This window comes from Mesocricetus auratus, unplaced genomic scaffold (assembly GCF_017639785.1).
Source record: "Mesocricetus auratus isolate SY011 unplaced genomic scaffold, BCM_Maur_2.0 Super-Scaffold_100014, whole genome shotgun sequence".
In the NCBI taxonomy this organism is placed as follows: domain Eukaryota; kingdom Metazoa; phylum Chordata; class Mammalia; order Rodentia; family Cricetidae; genus Mesocricetus; species Mesocricetus auratus.
The window spans coordinates 25,831,364-25,849,152 of NW_024429197.1; the positions used below are offsets into that span (position 1 = coordinate 25,831,364).

Genomic DNA, 17,789 nt, shown 5'->3' on the forward strand with positions numbered 1-17,789 from the left:
CCTTGGACTCATGAGCTCAGGCCTGAGTGTCTAGATAGCTGAGATATCAGGCCCGTGATGTTAGACCTAGTGCTTTTACAGATATTTTTATTTTATCTTTGTTTTCCTGAAATGTGAATTCCATGAATCTTGGGGCTTTGGTTCTTGGTAGGTGGGCATTTAACAAGTAGTTGTTAAATACATGTACAATGCTTGTGGTATAATGTCTGTGTATGGATGAATGTGCTGTGTGAATAGACACCTATGTAAATGTTTGTGTGTGGGACTTGGAATGGTGACATTGAATTCTGTGTAGGTTAGATGGCTTCTGTGAATGCTTTGCCAAGAATGTCTTTGTATTAATGCCTGTGTGGTCTGTCTGTGACTGTATGTGTATGCCTGTTGTGGATGTTTGGTTGTGTATACATATGTCTGGTTTAGTAAGAATGGGGACCTGAGATGGCTGGACCTGTTCCCCTAGGAAAAGAACCTGCATTGCCTTCCCTTCCTACCTCCTGTATCCAGGCAATAAATACACCTTTGTGTCTTTGAGTGGCTACAAACATGGAGTCACTTTCCAAAACTAACATTTCAAGCTGATGCAGGGTGGGTGCTGTCAGATAAAGACTGCACAGTCCAGGTGACCTCAGTAACGTGTAACAGGGCAGGCCTTGGATTGGCTGTATGCCTTAGCATGGCATTCCTCTTTTCCTAAGCCTGCAAATGGGGTTTGTGGTTCTTGGCTGACTTGCTTTTTGGAGATTTGTGAGAATAAAAGAGGTAATGGCAGTGAATGTGTAACAGTAAGAGCAATAGTTTTACGTCTGTGAAGCATATTAGAGTTTTAAATTATTCTCTAACCAGAGCAAATGCCTCAATGGGGAATCCAGCTCTGGACTTTGCTCCAGGGAAATGCAGTGGTGTTGGTTTCATAGATGCATGTGCGAGTGAGTCAGTGGATGTGCACAGGAATAAGTGTCTGGGGAATTCAACGAATAGAGGGTTATATAATGCAGCAAATGGATTGGGCAGTTGCAAAGACTAGCTTGTTTGTTTTATTTTGAGTCAGGATCTCATGTAGTCTGGGCTAGCCTAGAACTAGCTCTGGATAGCTGAGGATAACCTTGAACTCCTGATCTCCCAGTCTCCATACCCAAGTTGTGTTATTTTAAAAACGGGCCCCATGCTTAGTTAGTAATAACACTTTTGAGCACATAGTGTCCCAGGCCATATTGTAAATGCTTCTTAGTCCTTAGGAACCCCAGGAGGTTAGTCCTGCTGTTTGTGCCCTTCTCTGGATACAGAAACTGAGAGTCAGAGAAATTAGGTGAATTGTCCAAAGTTTCAATGCTCTGAAGGGCCAAAGTTGTGATTCTAGTCCAAGCCATCTAACTGTGCATCCCAGGTCCTGCAGAGTCCTGGATGGGTGGGTGAATGGAGGAGGAGTCCCAGGGGCACTCTGTGGGCAAGGCAAGGTCACCTGATCTGGTGTAGAAGTTCTCAGGATGAAGTGAGCATTGAGGTTCTGGGCTGGGATCGATGTCTCTCCCAGGATAGAATTCAACAGCTGCTCCTCATGATCCTTCTTTCTCTTTCTATCTGCAGGCGGATGCCGCCATGCAGCACTACGGGGTGAATGGCTACTCCCTACATGCTATGAATTCACTCAGCGCCATGTACAACCTGCACCAGCAGGCAGCCCAGCAGGCTCAGCATGCCCCGGACTACCGGCCATCAGTGCATGCGCTTACACTGGCTGAGCGCCTCGCTGGTAAGGGCCCTGGGGACCTGGTCATGGGGACAAGATGCTGGGAAATGAAAAAGGAGGCTATCGAAGGCAAAGAGGGGAGGGGGGTGTGAGCAGCTTACTGTAGGTATCTTAGAAAGCCTTAGGCCACTTAGTAACATAGATGACAAGTCAAAATCTGTGCTGTGCTGGCTTTGGCAGCACATTTATACAACATCTGTCCAGGTACCTGTGGAATACTGCTCCCTTGCTAGCACTGTGCAGGGTCCTGGCGCTGCCTCAGCCTTCAGTTCTCTATAACAAACCTGCACAGAAAGATGTTCATTTGCCCTGTCTCGTAGATGCAGAGATTGAGGCAGCAGGTACAGGACCAGCTTAGGGAACTCTCACTGGGCAGTAGCTGGAAGAGGGCTGGAATGCCTCAGGAGGAGACTGAACATGGAGAGATACAAGAGATGACAGCTCTCATGACTTGAATACTGGTTAAATGCCAGTCCACTGTGTGGGTCTTGCCTCCCCCTCCTCCTCCTTTTCTCTTGCTCTGTCTTCAAGTCCCACGAAGAAGGCTACTACTTCATTTTATAGGCAAAACAAAACAAAAATTGAAGTTCAGAGAGAATATGTATTGGAGAGATTGGGGTCAGAACATGACAGATTGGCTAAAACTGTGGGGTCAGACTTGTGGTTAGTTGTCTATCCATTCTCCTCTCTTCTCTGAACTCAAGTTTCATCTAGGATAGTGGGGTCAGACTTGTGGTTAGTTGTCTGTCCATTCTCCTCTCTCCTCTGAACCAAAGTTTCATCTAGATGATGGTAGTGCCAGGAAAGCTGGCAGACTGTGTGAGGTGAGTCAGCAAAGCCTGGCTGTGTTTACAGTCAATAGAACTCAATGCCCAAAGCAAGTCCCAAGCATCCAAGAGAGAGCCGTAGCCCAGTCCTCTGACTTCTGGTTGTTTTCCTGATTATCTCTCCGCTGGTTTCAGTGCCAGTGTTCCCGTGGCTGCGATGAAATATCAGAGAGAAACAATTTAAAAGGAGGACAGCCTTGTTTTGGGATCTTACAAGTCTTGGGCCATGGTTGACTGGCTCCATTTGCTGTGGGATCGTATCAAGGCATCATGCCCGAGAGCGCATGATACCATGTTCACCTCGTGGAAGACAGAAAGCAGAGAGGGGAGAATAGGGGTCAAGGATAAGATAAACCCTTCAAAGACATGCCCCCAGAGGCCCACTTCCTGTACCTTAGCCTCATCTCTTAGCAGTCCATTCAGCCATGAATTCATCAATGGATCAACCCATTGATAAGGTTAGCAGTTTCATGATCAAATCACCTTTTACTAATGCCAACAGCTGAGGACAAAGTGTTTAAAATGTGAGTCTTCAGGCCATTTTGTATTCAAATAATAGCATGGGTATGAGAAGGGAGTTATAACACAGATGGCAGGCTAGATTTCCTGGGACATGATGTCACCTAGTCCATGATGTTCCAGTCCAAGCCCATCCTGTTGCATATGGGCCTGTATGCATGCCAGATAGTTATAAAGGACTTCACAGAACTCTTTGGGAGACCGAGTGCCCACAGATCATGAGAGGGCAAGGTGACCAGAGCCAGTGGTGGACAGCTCAGGGCAGATGATGGGCTGGTGAAGAAAGGAAAGCTTGCAGCAGGCCGGGAGGCAGATGCCTTTTAAAGGCATCTGCAGAGGGGAAAGCGTTGGCAGAAGACAAGGCATGGGAATGGGAGAGGGTCTGAGAACTGTGCCTGACTTGGGGTACCAGCCCGGCAGGGAGGTTTTGGCAGCCGGTTCTTCTCCTTTACACCTTGCCAGGCCTCTGAGAAACTGAGTCCCTGGTCACTCAGTGTGGACATTAGTGTCCAGTGTGGTAGTGGTCAGTGCAGACCTGCCCCAGCTATGGCTACTTCCCTAGTTTGGAATGAATTCTCCTTGCCCAATGTGATAGTGACATCTACCTCAAGGACTATAGCACAGAGAGGATTCAGGACAGGGGCTCATGCCCAATGACAGGAACAGAGGAACTGGGTGTTTAGCCCACTTTCAAATTGCCAAAATGAAGGAGGCAATGAGCCCTATGAGGACATTGCTATGGAAATCTTACCTCCCATGGCAGGTGCTGCGCCAGGGAGCTGGTCTCCCCTTGGCTACCACACTCCCTGTATCCTTTGGAGCTAGCAGTAGGATGCTGAGCTGCTGTCTCTCCACCAGAATGAATGGATGTGACTAAGTGGTCCCTACCCCTTCTCCTGTCTAAGGGTAACACCCATAACCTCAGGTCTGTCTGAGTTAGGGTTGGGACAAGTTATAAAACACCCTTCCTTTAGTTGAGGGAATATCCAAAGTCTAAGGTTTGCTATACATTTCCCATTAGGGTTTTGTAGAAAACTTTCCAACCCCGGGGTACAAGGGGATGGGTCTGAGGTACTGTTCAGAGGCAAAACCAACTTGAGTTTCCTCCAGCATCGACAAGGTCCATTTTTGTGTGATTGGAATTTACAGCCCAGGTACCAGTTAGGCAGAAGGGGAAAAGACTAGACACTAGCCTGAGAGAGAGAGACCATCCTGGCTCATTCTCATGTTACCAAACACAAAGGCAAGCCTGTTGAATCAATGAACCATTATCTTTGCCATTCTCCTCCAAGCTTGCAGTGTGGGGATTGGCTCTCTTTCCTTGAAGAAGTAACCAGAGAGGGTCAAGGCTGGGTGTAAGAAGCCTTTCCCATGTGGTGAGGGTCCTGCCAGGGCTAAGCTTTCTGCTTAGAAAATAAGACCAGGAACCTCATGTATTTCCACCAGAGACATATAGACCGAGGGAGAGAATGAGAGTTAATGTGAAAGGGAGGATCAGTATGCCCAGTGAGAATTCCCCTAAGCAATCCTGAAGATCAGCACCAGCTGGCAAGCTGGTGTCTCATTGCTAAGGGCCAGTATTCTGGTGCTAGGAAATCTTAATAGAATCTAAGGCCTATGTCATTGAGACATGGTGTCTTATATCATTAGCATCATGTCATCTCAGAATATTATAGCATCTTGGGACTTTTCTCTTTTTGAGATATGGTTCTACTATATAGCCCAGGCTAGTCTTGAACCTGCAAGCCTCCTTGTCTCAGCCTCCTGAGTGCTAGGATTGCAAGTATGTGTTTTTATTCTTGGCCTAGTATGTTATGACTTTAAGATCTTGGGGGTACTACCCATCTACACACTCTTAACTCCAGTCAGAGCAGGAGGACACCTCCCACAGCAATCATGTGCCTGACAGCCATGCTTGGAGCTGAGTTAGTCCTCTGCAGTTCTGAGAATGGAGGAAAGACTATCAATACCTGCCGGTGGAAAGAGGATGGGTGATTTCCAAAGTCCAGGGGCCAGCTCTGATGCCTGTTTGAGTGTCCAAAGTGGGTTAGAGCATGATCAGATTCAAAACTTATTTCCCATAATTAAATGGGCCCCCTCTGCTTGCCCTCCAACGGCTGTACATTTCAAGACATCATCTTGGAGGCCCGCTATGGCTCCCAGCACCGCAAACAACGTCGTAGTCGCACGGCATTCACAGCCCAGCAGCTTGAGGCCCTGGAGAAGACCTTCCAGAAGACTCATTACCCAGACGTGGTGATGCGCGAGAGGCTGGCCATGTGTACCAATCTGCCCGAGGCCCGTGTGCAGGTAGGGTCCCTCTCTCCCAGCTGTACCTTGCAGATGAGTGCTAGCCATCTGTCTTTGTCCGGTTGTCTGGGAGCTAGCCTTTGCTTGGGTGGTGCAGAGATACACACCTACTTCCTTCATGCCTATTTGGAAAGGATAGATGGGGTTGGGTGGAGGATTATCACCTACATTTTCTGGACTACCCAGAGTACAGTCTTTCCTCCCGACTGTTCCTCTCTGGCCCCCCCAGGTCTGGTTCAAGAACCGCAGGGCCAAGTTCCGGAAGAAGCAGCGCAGCCTGCAGAAGGAACAGCTCCAGAAGCAGAAGGAGGCCGAGGGCTCCCACGGGGACGGCAAGATGGAGGTCCCAGCCTCAGACACACAGCTGGAGTCAGAACAACCTCCCAGTCTGCCCAGTGGCGACCCTCCTGCTGAGCTCCAGCTGAGCCTGTCGGAGCAATCGGCCAGTGAGTCAGCCCCTGAAGACCAGCCGGACCGTGAGGAGGACTCCCGGGCTGGGGCCGAGGAGCCCAAAGCTGAAAAGAGCCCGGGATCTGAGAGCAAGGTGCTGGGCTGCAAGAGGGGCAGCCCCAAGGCAGGTGAGGCGTGGGTGGGAGGACACCCAGGGTCACCCACAGGTCAGGGAGAACAGCCAAGTCCCCACGATGGGCCTGAGTTTGTGATGTGGAGCAGAGCAGGCTAGTCAGCCTCTGGCACTCAGGGGCATGACCAGTCAGACATGATTGGCTGTAGCAGACCTGTGACCCGTGTCCACCCTTTAGTCGCCGAGTCATTGAAAGGTCTAAATAGATGGTTCCAAGAGAAGGCAGCAGGGAGGCTGAGGAGAGGGCAGGTGAGGGGATGACGAGATCCCCTTCACCATTTAGTGATAATTTCAGCTATTCCAGTATTTTAACAGCTGGTTCAGATGTACCAGTTGTGCTGGGTGAATACCGTACTGGTGCCTGAGATTCTCGAGTACAGCAGAATTCACCTTGATTCAAGCTTCTCTTAGGACTGGCCCACGCTCTCTCACCTCAGGGGTCTAGTTCATTGGGAGCTCTTGTGAAAGGGGCATCTGCTGAGAGGTCTGAAGCAGAGGTTCTCAACCTGTGGGTCACAACCCATTGACAGGTGGTCGGATGACCCTTTCCTAAGGGCCGCTTAAGACCATCAGAAAACACAGGTATTTACAATAGGATTCATAACAGTAGCAAAATTACAGTAATGAAGTAGCAACAAAATTAATTTAAGGTTGGTGGTCACCACAACATGAGGAACTGTATTAAAGGGTCACAGCTTTAGGAAGGTTGACAACCTCTAGTCTAGAGGATGCTCTTTTTTTCCTTTTTTTTTTTTTTTTTTTTTTGGATAGGGTCTTGCTATGTAGCTCCAGCTGACCTGGAACTTCCTATGTAGACCAGGCTGGCCTTGAACTCATAGACATCTACATGCCTCTGCCTCCCGTGTGCTGGGATTAAAGTTGTACACCACCACTCTTGGCTGGGGATGGTTTGTTTTAGGGCTAGGCATATTCATTGCTTTTCCACAAAGCTACTCTGGGTTGGAGCCTCCGCCTAGCCATGATTAAGAAGGAGCAAGGCTCTGGCAGGAGGTGTATTCAGACACAAACCTAAGCTAGGCAAGGAGGTCCAGGGACTGTGAGCTGAGGGACAGCGGGAGGAGACGACACTCCTGGGTATTCCTTGAATAGATTAAGGGACTCCCCAGGAACTCAGGCATGGGTGGCCAGGCAGGAACCCCAGAGCTTCACTAAGTCCACTTAATTCTAAGGGTCACTATGGGGGACGCTCTGGCTGATATGGGTGCCATGATGGTGTCAGCCAGAGTCTATCTATGTTCACTGCAGGACCACGGGGATGGGAAGCCGAGGGACCCTCTCTTCCAAGGTCAGTCCTCTTGTTCTGAGTACTTGGCTCTTGTTCTCTGCTTGCAGATTCCCCAGGCAGCCTGCCCATAACTCCTGCAGCGCCAGCGGGAGGCCTCCTCGGCCCCACCCATTCCTACTCCTCGTCCCCGCTCAGCCTCTTCCGTCTACAGGAGCAGTTTCGCCAGCACATGGCCGCCACCAACAACCTGGTGCACTACTCGTCTTTTGAAGTGGGAGGCCCGGCGCCTGCTGCGGCTGCAGCTGCGGCGGCTGCTGCAGTGCCCTACCTGGGTGTCAACATGGCCCCACTGAGCTCGCTGCACTGCCAGTCCTACTACCAATCCCTGTCAGCGGCTGCTGCTGCCCACCAGGGTGTGTGGGGGTCCCCATTGCTGCCGGCGCCCCCTACAGGCCTGGCCCCTGCCTCAGCTGCCCTGAACAGTAAAACCACGAGCATCGAAAACCTTCGCCTCCGGGCCAAGCAGCACGCAGCCTCCCTGGGACTAGATACACTTCCCAACTGACTGTCTGGCTTCCAACCCAACCATGGTCTTGTGTGTTCCCCTGTCTCAGTCCCATGGTTGTTCCCAAAAGGCTCTCCAAGAATAATCTTGAGAGCTCAGGGATGCTGGGGCCTGGGGTCCTCTCACCCGGTGTCCCTTCTTCAGAGTCCTAACCCCAGGTGAAACCTACACACCCTGTGCATGTCCCTGCTTGGACCCGTGGAGGTCAAATAGGGAGGAGGTGAGCAAGTGGCTAGATCCCCCTCCTCCGTATCGCCTCCTCCCTCCTGGCCCTCCCCACTAGTAAGTTGATATGTGGAATGTGAGATATAAATATAAATATATAAAACTATATTTTCAGGCATTGCCTGCCCCAGGCCCCTTTCCCTGTGCCCATCACATTACCACTGCTACCCTTGCCTCTGAAATTCACTCCAGAGTGCTCTCCCTCTCTCTCCCCCCCCTCCCCACTCTCCCTCGATCTTTCTTCTCTTGCCCCCGCCTACCTGGATCTACCCGCTATGCCTTCCCTCCGCCTCTGGTTTCTTCCTTTGGTGCTGGCTGTGTTAGTGTCCTGTACTCTCAAATAGTGTTTTGTTTGGGGTTGTGGTTTTTTGGTTCTAGTAATTTTGTTTCTTTCTGTTTCTCTTCTGCCCTGCCTGCCTATCCCCCGCCCCCACATTAACCTGAACCCTCTGTTCTACTCTATGCCCGGAGTTTCAACGAAGTCCTACTCTGAGACCCTGGAGCAACAGGCAGGAGGTAGCCTTAGCCCTACAGCATTTCCCAGATATTAGGAAGGGCTCAGGTTACCTTTTCTTCTCTTACTTCTTACCTTGGAAGTACCAGCTCCCCAGACTGCAGAGGGGCATGTGTGAGCATTGGCCAGGCTGGCAGCAGAACAGCTGGCATCATTGCAGGGCTCTGGAATTCCTTATCAGTGAGTGAAACCCTATGGCTACACATGGTCTCAAGATTTGTTGGCTTCCTGTCCTAGCCTGGCTGTGGGAGAAGCAGCATGGTAGGGGTATCACTGGCACAGTTAGGGGTGTTCTTGCATGTCTAGAAAACCTTGCTCTGCAGAGACCCTTTCAGGGTGGTGTGACCTTGGGCAAGCCCAGTGCCTTCTGGGACGCTTTTGTCTGGATAAGATGACTTACAAGATTCTGTCCATTTCCAAGCAACTCAGCATTCTGTGCACACAGCCTTGGAGGGCAGGGTCTTTTTATTTAATTTTAACAACATGACCCAACACAGACACTTAGAGAAGCCTGGTGTGTAATTTAGAACATTTCTGTTGTTTTCCTGAGGAACAATAGATCCTGCATACATGAAGCTCTCTGTGGATACTGCCTCAGTTTCCCTGTAAGCGTAATGGCTCCTTTCTAGGTTAGATAATCCGGATTTGATCCTATTTTCCTTGGATTCCAGGGCTATCCTTGGGGGCTATTCCTTTTCCATGCCCGTGGTGGGGTGGGCAAGATGACTTACATAGATTTGACTCATCACTGAGCCCTCAGTCCCACATTTAGAGAGAGGGTGGCCTGGCTGGCATGACTGGCCTACAGAGTCAGCAGCGCCCACCTTAAGGTCAGTCTAGACTGGGGAAGGCTTCGGCCAGTAGGAAGTGGGAAGGTCGGTAACCTGAGCTGGGAAAGGCATGAGAGCAAATAGGAGAGGTGAGTATGTGGGGCCCGCTGAGCAGGAGGGGCCTGGCCTCATGACAGGTGGGGTGGAAAGGCCAAGGACCCAGCCTGATATCCACCTCCACGCAGCAAGCACCAAAGGCAGGCAGTAGAGGGTTTCTGAACAAGGGGTATCTCCCTGGCATCTGGAGTCTTGCAGTCCAAAGGCGTAGGACCATCAGAGAAGGAGAGACTTGGCTAAGGAGACGGAAGGAGTTCTGGGCTGAGGAGGGTTCAGTGGTTCATGGCTGATGGATTGTGGTTAGCTTCAGGACGTCATGTTTCTGAACCATCTCATCTGGGGCCAGGCACAGGGCTGAAACTAGTTTGTCTATTCCTGGAAGCAAGTGACTGTCACTGGGACTTTTCTAGGCATTACAAATTCCCCCAGAAGGAACGAGGCCACCTGGAGTTGTACCCTGTCATGGCAGAGTCGGGGCTACCTAGGCTTTCCAGATCTCTCTTGGGTTTTTGTCAGCAGTTCTCCCACTCCGCTGACACAAACCATCCCAGGCCTGCTGGTCCCTCAGGGCAGAGAGCCTGAGTATCAAACCCTCGACAAGCCCTTCTACAGAAGTCTTGTACCTCTCTGCTCCTTGAGGTCTCCCTTGTCCTGTTTCCTCACTCCCCTAGAGCATGGTCCCAGGGGTTTGGGTCCCCACCTCTATGCAGAGGCTGATGAGCAATATAGACTGCTTTCCAAACAAGCTTTTGTGACCATTTGTGCTTAGAGGTTGTACCAGCCCGTGGCAAAAACACCGTGTATTGTATTTATTTATTCTGTTAGTTGAAGAAACAAAACTCAAACCACTCTCTTTCCCTTTTCCTGCCCCTGCGTAGCACAGCATGATGCTCTGTCCTGTGTATCTGTCTGTCTTTTGGTCTTACTTCCTGTGACTTTGTGACCTGTTCTTTGTCCTAATTGGCTAATAAAAGAGAACCTGGCAGCACAGCCCTTGACCCATATTCATTCCCAGAGATACCTACAGTGGGCAGAGTGGCGTTTCAGAATCTCCCTGTGACTGGAGAGACACAATGCATGGCTGCCCCGTGACAGGTGGTTTTTCTGCTGGTTTTGCAACAATCTCTGTCATCCTTATTTGTTTGTAGCTCGTGTGTCACTTTGGAGAAGCCATTGGGAGCAGGGAGTATGGTACAGCTCTCCCTTCTCTGACCTTTTTGGGGGCTCACCCAAGGAAAGGTGGCAGGGCAGTCTGGGGCAGGGGACATCTGCTGACATTTGAAGTAGCGTTGGGGGTGGTTCTGCAGGGTAGAGAGACCAGGACAATATGTGAAGTCTCCAGCAAAGCCAGAGCCAAAGCTGAATACCAGGAAAGCACATTTGAATTTTTAGGTGTGGTGGTACACACCTGTAATCCCAGCACTTGATAGATGGAGGCAGGAGGATTCTGAGTTCAAGGCCAGCTATACAGCTATACTTGAAACCTGGTCTAAAAAAAATAGACTTTGGGTCTGGTTAATTTTGGTGTGTGATGTTTTTATTTATTTGCAAAAGTTTTTGTTTTAATAATAAAGTTAATAAAATAAAAAAAGCCAGAGCTGTTCTCCAGTGGGCCTTGGAGTGGAGTGAGTTCTTTATCATCAAAGGTAAGCAAGAGGCATGCAGGGCATGCAAAAGATGGAGAGAGTGTTGCTGCAGTGCTAAGGTCACACACACAGGCACACATTTGGAAGTCCATGTAGAAGGATGAGGATCTGTGTGCCTCAAGCTCAAGGCACCGCTGTGCTTCAAAATGAGAAGGAAATAGTGACAGCCAGGGGAAAGGATATATAAGTAATAATTGCAGAAAAAGTACACAATTTAGAAGTTTGTGTTGTGAAATCTTGCTTTCTCCTACTTCAAGAAAAAGAAAACCAGGTTATGGTGGTGGGACATGCCTTTAATCCAAGCACTCTAGAGGCAGAAGAAGCAGACCTCTATTTGTTTGAGGCCAGCCTGGTCTATTGAGTGAGCACCAAGACAGCCAGGACCACAGAGAGACCCTGTCTCAAAAACAGTAACAAAAGAGAATTAGAGATATCTGCCCTTTGGCCATACTAGCCCTACCTTCCTTTTCTGAGTTCCAGAGTGTCTGTCCAGGACTGTTTACCAAGAGTTGGGCTGCATGGAGCTTGGGACTGGGCACTGAGAGCTCCCTCTGTCAGGCCTTGGTAGGAGAAACTCAGCAGGCCTGAAGAGTATGCAACAGGGCTATCTACTGGATTTTCCAGGATGAGTCCTGACCTCCCTACTTCCCAGGTCACTGTGACCCCAGGATCTGCATTCCTCTCCCAAGTGGGGCTGAGGATTAGGGTGGGGAGCATCCCCCCTTCACCTCCTTGACAGATCAAATGTCCCACAGCTCCCACAGCTCCCACCTGGGCCTTGAGCCACTCAGTGCTGCCTACAAATCTCAGCGCTGAGACACACACCTTCCCTGGCCCAGAGGCTGTCTGGTAGCACTGCAGTTCAAATCCCTCACTCATTCTGTCAGCACTGACTGACTGCCTGCTGTATGCCTAGCCCCATGCTGGATGCTGAGTAAAGAGAAACAAGTTTGAAAAAACAACGTGCCCTGGCAGTCACAGCCTGGGGTGACTCAGAGCTCAAAAAACAAGGGGGTGCAAACAGAAAAGAGAGTCCTTACTTCTGCATGGGGAGGTTGGAAAGATGCTTTAGGAGAGTCATAACCTGAGTCTCATATGTCAGGTGCTTCTTAGGAGTTTAAGAAGGAAGGGTCCGCCGGGCGTTGGTGGAGCATGCCTTTAATCCCAGCACTCGGGAAGCAGAGGCAGATGGATCTCTGTGAGTTCGAGACCAGCCTGGACTACAAGAGCGAGTTCCAGGACAGCCTCCAAAGCCACAGAGAAACCCTGTCTCGTAAAAAAAAAAAAAAAAAAAAAAAAAAAAAAGAAGAAGAAGAAGAAGAAGGAAGGGTCCTGGGAGAGGCACAGTCCATCCAAGATTCAGGACTGGGCCTTGGGCTCAGGAAAAACCATAGTGGCACTGGAGGACAGTGGGGCTGTGTCAATAGATGACGCTAGAAAGGAAAACTGAAAAGCTCCTGGGTATTCTGTGCACTCCTGGGTATGGTGTGCACTCCTGGGTATGGTGTGCACTCCTGGATATGGTGTGCACTCCTGGGTATTCTGTGCACTCCTGGATATGGTGTGCACTCCTGGGTATTCTGTGCACTCCTGGGTATGCTGTGCACTCCTGGGTATTCTGTGCACTCCTGGGTATGGTGTGCACTCTTGGGTATGGTGTGCACTCCTGGGTATGGTGTGCACTCCTGGGTATTCTGTGCACTCCTGGGTATGCTGTGCACTCCTGGGTATTCTGTGCACTCCTGGGTATGCTGTGCACTCCTGGGTATTCTGTGCACTCCTGGGTATGGTGTGCACTCCTGGGTATGGTGTGCACTCCTGGGTATGGTGTGCACTCCTGGGTATTCTGTGCACTCCTGGGTATTCTGTGCACTCCTGGGTATTCTGTGCACTCCTGGGTATTCTGTGCACTCCTGGGTATGGTGTGCCATGCACTCAGAACATGGGAGGATGAGGCCAAAGAGGATCTGAAGTTGTAGGTTGGCCTATGCTACATAGTAGGTTCCAGGCCAGCCTGGGCTACAGTGAGACCCTGTCTCAAAAAAATCGAGAAGGTAGACAACAAAAGGAAACTGAATTTAGAGTCTAGCCCAGGCTAGAGCCTGGGTTTGGAAACTGGGTAAGTGATCAGACTTGTATTTTAGCAATTGCATGTTCCCCACCCTTTGTGCATCGTAGGTCATAACAAGGAGCTAAATGGCACAGGACCAAAGAGGAGGCCACTGCTAGGTCCTGATGAGAGACAGTAGCATCAGTCTGGTGTACAAGAGCCAGGAGGAGAAGGGGTGACTAGTGAGAGATTGAGGTAAAATCACCGTGGTGACAGCAGGATGGGAAGGCCCAAGGGTGCTCCTAGGTCTTTGGCACAGGTACAGGTAAGATGGGTGCCCTTCTCTACGGGAGATGGGATGAATGTTGGCTCTTGAGCTTAGTCTTGTTGACATGTAGGAGGAGCCTTCCACATATTTAAGGGAAGATGGTACTGTGGGATCTGCTGTTGGTACCAACTTGATTCGACGTGTTCTTCATGCAGCCATTTAATCCTGGCACAACACTTTGAGGTAGATTTTATTATTATCCCCATTTGACACATGGAGAAACTGAGGTACAGCGTGACTACGTAGCTTGTCCAGGATCACCAAGCAGCAATGCCCACCTGACGTCAGGGCCCAGCTACCCTTGATATTCATACTCTTAACCTTTGTGATTGTCAACATGGAGATGGCCATGGGAGCCATTTGATTGAGTGAAACGATACAGAGAAGTTTGAGGTCAGGTCCTCCAGGATAGAGTCAGGGCAAGTTCACTTGCTGTTTACTGTGGGCCCTTCTCCAGCCCTCAGCCTTCCTCATCTGTCGAATGGGAACCATTAACCGTGTCTAGCTGGCTTCATAGGAGATGAGGTAAAGAGTAAGAAGGCCTTGGAGGAGACAGAAGCTGTGCAGTGGAGGGCCCTGCCGTAGCATTAATGAGGAGACAGAAGCTGTGCAGTGGAGGGCCCTGCTGTAGCATTAATGAGGAGTGGGCAAGAGGATTTTCCTCCAAGTGTCATCTGCACTTTCCCTTTTTCTTAGGGCTTGGCCCAGGTTCTTTCAGATTAGGAGTCTGGTTCCTCAGCCCAGGTGGAAGGAACACCTGCCAAAGGGGCCTGGAATGGAGTCCTTTAGGGCTGGGGAACCCTTCCCCACCTCTTTCCCACAGGACAGCCCTGGGCGAGAGCCCCCCACCCTAATCTTTCATTCTCCTTTCGCTTCTGGGAAAGCCGATTAGGAGGCGGCCTCCTGCCCGCCCCCCTGACAAGTTTGTCTGAACTTCCAACAAAGGCTCTTAGAGGGCTGAAGAGGGAGGGCTGGGGCACCGGGAACCTGACACCACTGGCCTGGGATCACCCCAGCGGCCTAGCAGGTTGCACTATGGCTCTGCCCACCCTGTGGTGAGCAAGAATGTTGTGGCCCCAGGAAGGCCTGGGGGCTGCAGTGGGGGTGGAGCTCTTCACCTGAGAACTCCTCATAACTAGGGGGCAGTCAGTGCCTAGGCAAGCAGTCAGGGAATGCATTCATTCTCATGCACACTTCCAATCACCACATGCATCCTAAGCTCCCCGCTATGCTGTCTTCCAAGTTGAACCACAACTCTCTGGGTATCTCTCTGTGTCTCACACTCATATATGCATACACTCTCTACAAACATCAGATGCAGCCATCTAGACACTCCGCCCGCACACCTGCTCCACCCCCAGAGATGCCTTCTTCCTGGTTTACTCACATCCAGACAGCCCACTGATTGCTCAGAGGTAGTCGTAAGCCCCCTCTCTAGACAGGCCTATTGAGAAAGAGGCCAGCCGGGGCCCAGTAGTTCCTTCGTGATTGTTGTCCTGTACTTGTGAAGATGGTGTCCCCGAGCCCAACCAGCCCTGTTGCCATTTGTACAGCCACTCCCACACCCATCCAGGGGCTTCTCCTCTTTCGCCTGTTTTATGTTTTGTTTTGTTTTTTGTTGTTTTGTTTCCGCTGCTGTGCTACATATGCGAGCTTCTGGCTGATTCCCTTGTCTTTGTTTTGCCAGAGGAGTGCTGAGATTACAGACCAGAGCCACCGTATCCAGGGATTGAACTCAGGCCTTCGAGCTTGCATGACTTAGCCCCTGAGGTATCTCCTGTCCCCTCCCCTTGTTTTAGACAAGGTCTCACTGCATAGCGGTGGCTGGCCTGGAAATCACCTTGTAGACCATCTAGCCTTGAATTTATGGAGCCCCTCCTGCCTCTGCCTCCCAAGTGCTGGGACTAAGGGTGTGAGACAGCACCCCTGCATCTTCATTTTATAATGACCCCACAGGTTATGTAGTTGCTTCCTCCTCCTGTCTGTCTCAGCTGACTCACTAGGATTTTAGGAGCTCTTGGCTTCTCTCTGTTACCCAGCTCCTCCATTCTCCCTCCTACATTCCCACACCTTACCATACAGGCGAGCGTGATGAGACAGGAACCACTAAGGGCCTGCTATACTCAGAGTCGCTAGGGCTCAGGGTCCTTATCTGTAAAATGGGGTTAATAATAATGGCAACACCAGGGGTTTTGCCAAGGTTATTTCATTTCTAGGAGATAGTCTATGGACCATTTAAGAAGCTTCACAGGGGAGATGCCTCAGCAGTTAAGAGGACCTGGTTTTGACTCCCAGCACCAGCACGATGGCTCACAACTGCCTTTAACTCTGTTTCTGGGGGTGCGTACCCACTTCTGGTTTCTGCAGGCACCAGACACACATGTGGTGCCCAAACATACATGCAGACAAAACCCCCACCAATAAGATGAACATCAATTAAAAAGAAGCTACTGAGTTTCTGTGAATTTGTTTCGCCTGTAAAACGGGGCCTTCTCTCCTGACCCCCTGGCTTGTGAGAACCCAGAGAGCTGATCATGGAAATGAAGGATTAAGCTGCCCGCTGGCCAGCCGCAGTCTCTAATGACTCTAAGCCTCACTCTGGGTTTCCTCCCCCTTCCAGGGAAGTTGTGAAGCTCTCTACCCTGCCTCCAGCTGCGGGGAAACTGCCACCTCGGCCTGGGATCCTTTCCAAGACAAGTCTGGAGCAACAAAGGCCACAGGAGCCGCATTTCCTCCTGAGAGCTGACCGCCCAGTGGCTCCTTTATCTTGGCAGGGGAGCTGAAGAGCTGTTCATGGAAAGAGCTCGTGTGGGGCGTGTGTGTGGGTGCCTGTGAGCCTGAGCGTGTGCGCACAAAGCTGCTCATTGTCGCTGTCCCTACCTGAATGGGCCTATAGACCTGCAAGTGTGGGTCCTTCGCAGGTCATCCTGGTCACCTCAGGGATTCCTCACAGCATGTGCTGGGCAGCCAGGAGGGAGAGGAGGCGCTCTTTCTTACCTAAGATTCTCCAGAAGAGAGCTGGAAACTGGAGCCACAGAGCTTCAGAAAGAATTCAGGCTAGCCGAGGTGGGTGAAGGACAATAGGGAGCGATGAGAGAGGAGTTTCATTCTTTAGGAGGGGAGGGCACACAACCCTGGGCCTCTTCCCAGCATACAGGGACCTCTGGAGGCCGGGCCTATTAGGACTGAACGGCTCGACACGTTTAGCCTTACCTTCAGCCCAGCCTTGGTGAGTCCTGTAGAGAAACCATGCGGCTGAGAGTCTAGCCTGCCTCCAGGACTGCAGGCTATTGAGAAAAGCCTTCTATGACTTCCCATCTATTATGAGTCTGAACTGCGTTGGCTGGAAACTACAGATGTGCTGGCAGGACTCGGGGAGTGGCCTGAACTGTCCATACAGTGGCTCGACTTGCCTCTCTCTCATCTTCCTTTCCCTCACGTCAGCCGTCTGAAGATGGACAGGTGGGGCTGAGGTTGCCTGCTAGAGGGTCAGGTAGTCTGCAGAATGCAAAGATCCTCAGAACAGACATCTTTAAGGCTCTCTTCAGCCCTGATCCGGGGCAAGAGTCACCAATACCTTCACCACAAAGCTAGAGGATGGAGACCACCTTCCACCTTCCTGGACAGCCTGATTCAGGAAATTCCCTTACACTGAGCTGAAACCTATCCACCCAGAAGTCTCCTTATTGGGCTTGACCTGGTCTGGATGTAGAACATGCCTATGCACACTGTTTTTGGACATGCCACAGACTGTACCAGGCAGTGTCTCACATTGTCACTGTAGCCTTTCCCATGTGTCTTTGACTCTGCTGATTTCTCCTCCGGGGGAAAACACAGTCACTCTTCAGATTACCCACTCCAGCATAAACCCATGGGCCCACGGGTGGGTTATGCTGCCCCCTCCTTCTCCCACCCTTTTTGACTGCTTGTGTGCAATTCTTGTTCATTATCCAGCTGAAACTCCATGAGCAGGGCTTGGCCTGGCACAGGTCCTGGAATTGCTATCGGGCCCATACCAAACTCGTTGAACTAAATTGTAGTAATCATGTGGCAGACAACCCTGCCAGGCCCCTGGTGAGCCTGGTGCCTGTCCTGGCTTTGCAATATGGCCTTCGGCAGGTCTTGACTTTTTCTAGGCCTCTGGTTTTTGGATAGAGGTTGGACAGAGAGAGTGACCTCCACCTGCCTCAGACAGACTTAGTTTCCGAGTATCATGCTGCTCTTCTTTCCTTCTGCAAGGTAATCACCTCCAATCTCCTTCAGTGTTCTATCAAGGATTTCGGCCTGGCTAGGTACTCCCAGGTGTGTATATAAAAGGGACTTAGGGGTACATACATGGCAA

General features: G+C 50.7%; 1 protein-coding gene across 2 annotated transcripts; it reads left to right on the top strand.

Moving 5' to 3' along the window:
- The first annotated feature begins 1,587 nt into the window (after positions 1-1,587).
- Dmbx1 (diencephalon/mesencephalon homeobox 1) lies at positions 1,588-11,014 on the top strand. Of its 2 annotated transcripts, none has more exons than XM_013114889.2 (4): positions 1,588-1,750; positions 5,225-5,403; positions 5,633-5,981; positions 7,340-11,014. In XM_013114889.2, exons 1-4 carry the CDS (start codon positions 1,597-1,599, stop codon positions 7,795-7,797), a joined length of 1,140 nt encoding a protein of 379 aa, XP_012970343.1. In that variant the 5' UTR covers positions 1,588-1,596; the 3' UTR covers positions 7,798-11,014. The 2 variants fall into 2 exon arrangements, with proteins under 2 accessions (XP_012970343.1, XP_005072133.1); XM_005072076.2 differs by having other exon boundaries at positions 1,597-1,748; positions 5,208-5,403.
- The last annotated feature ends 6,775 nt before the right edge of the window (positions 11,015-17,789 follow it).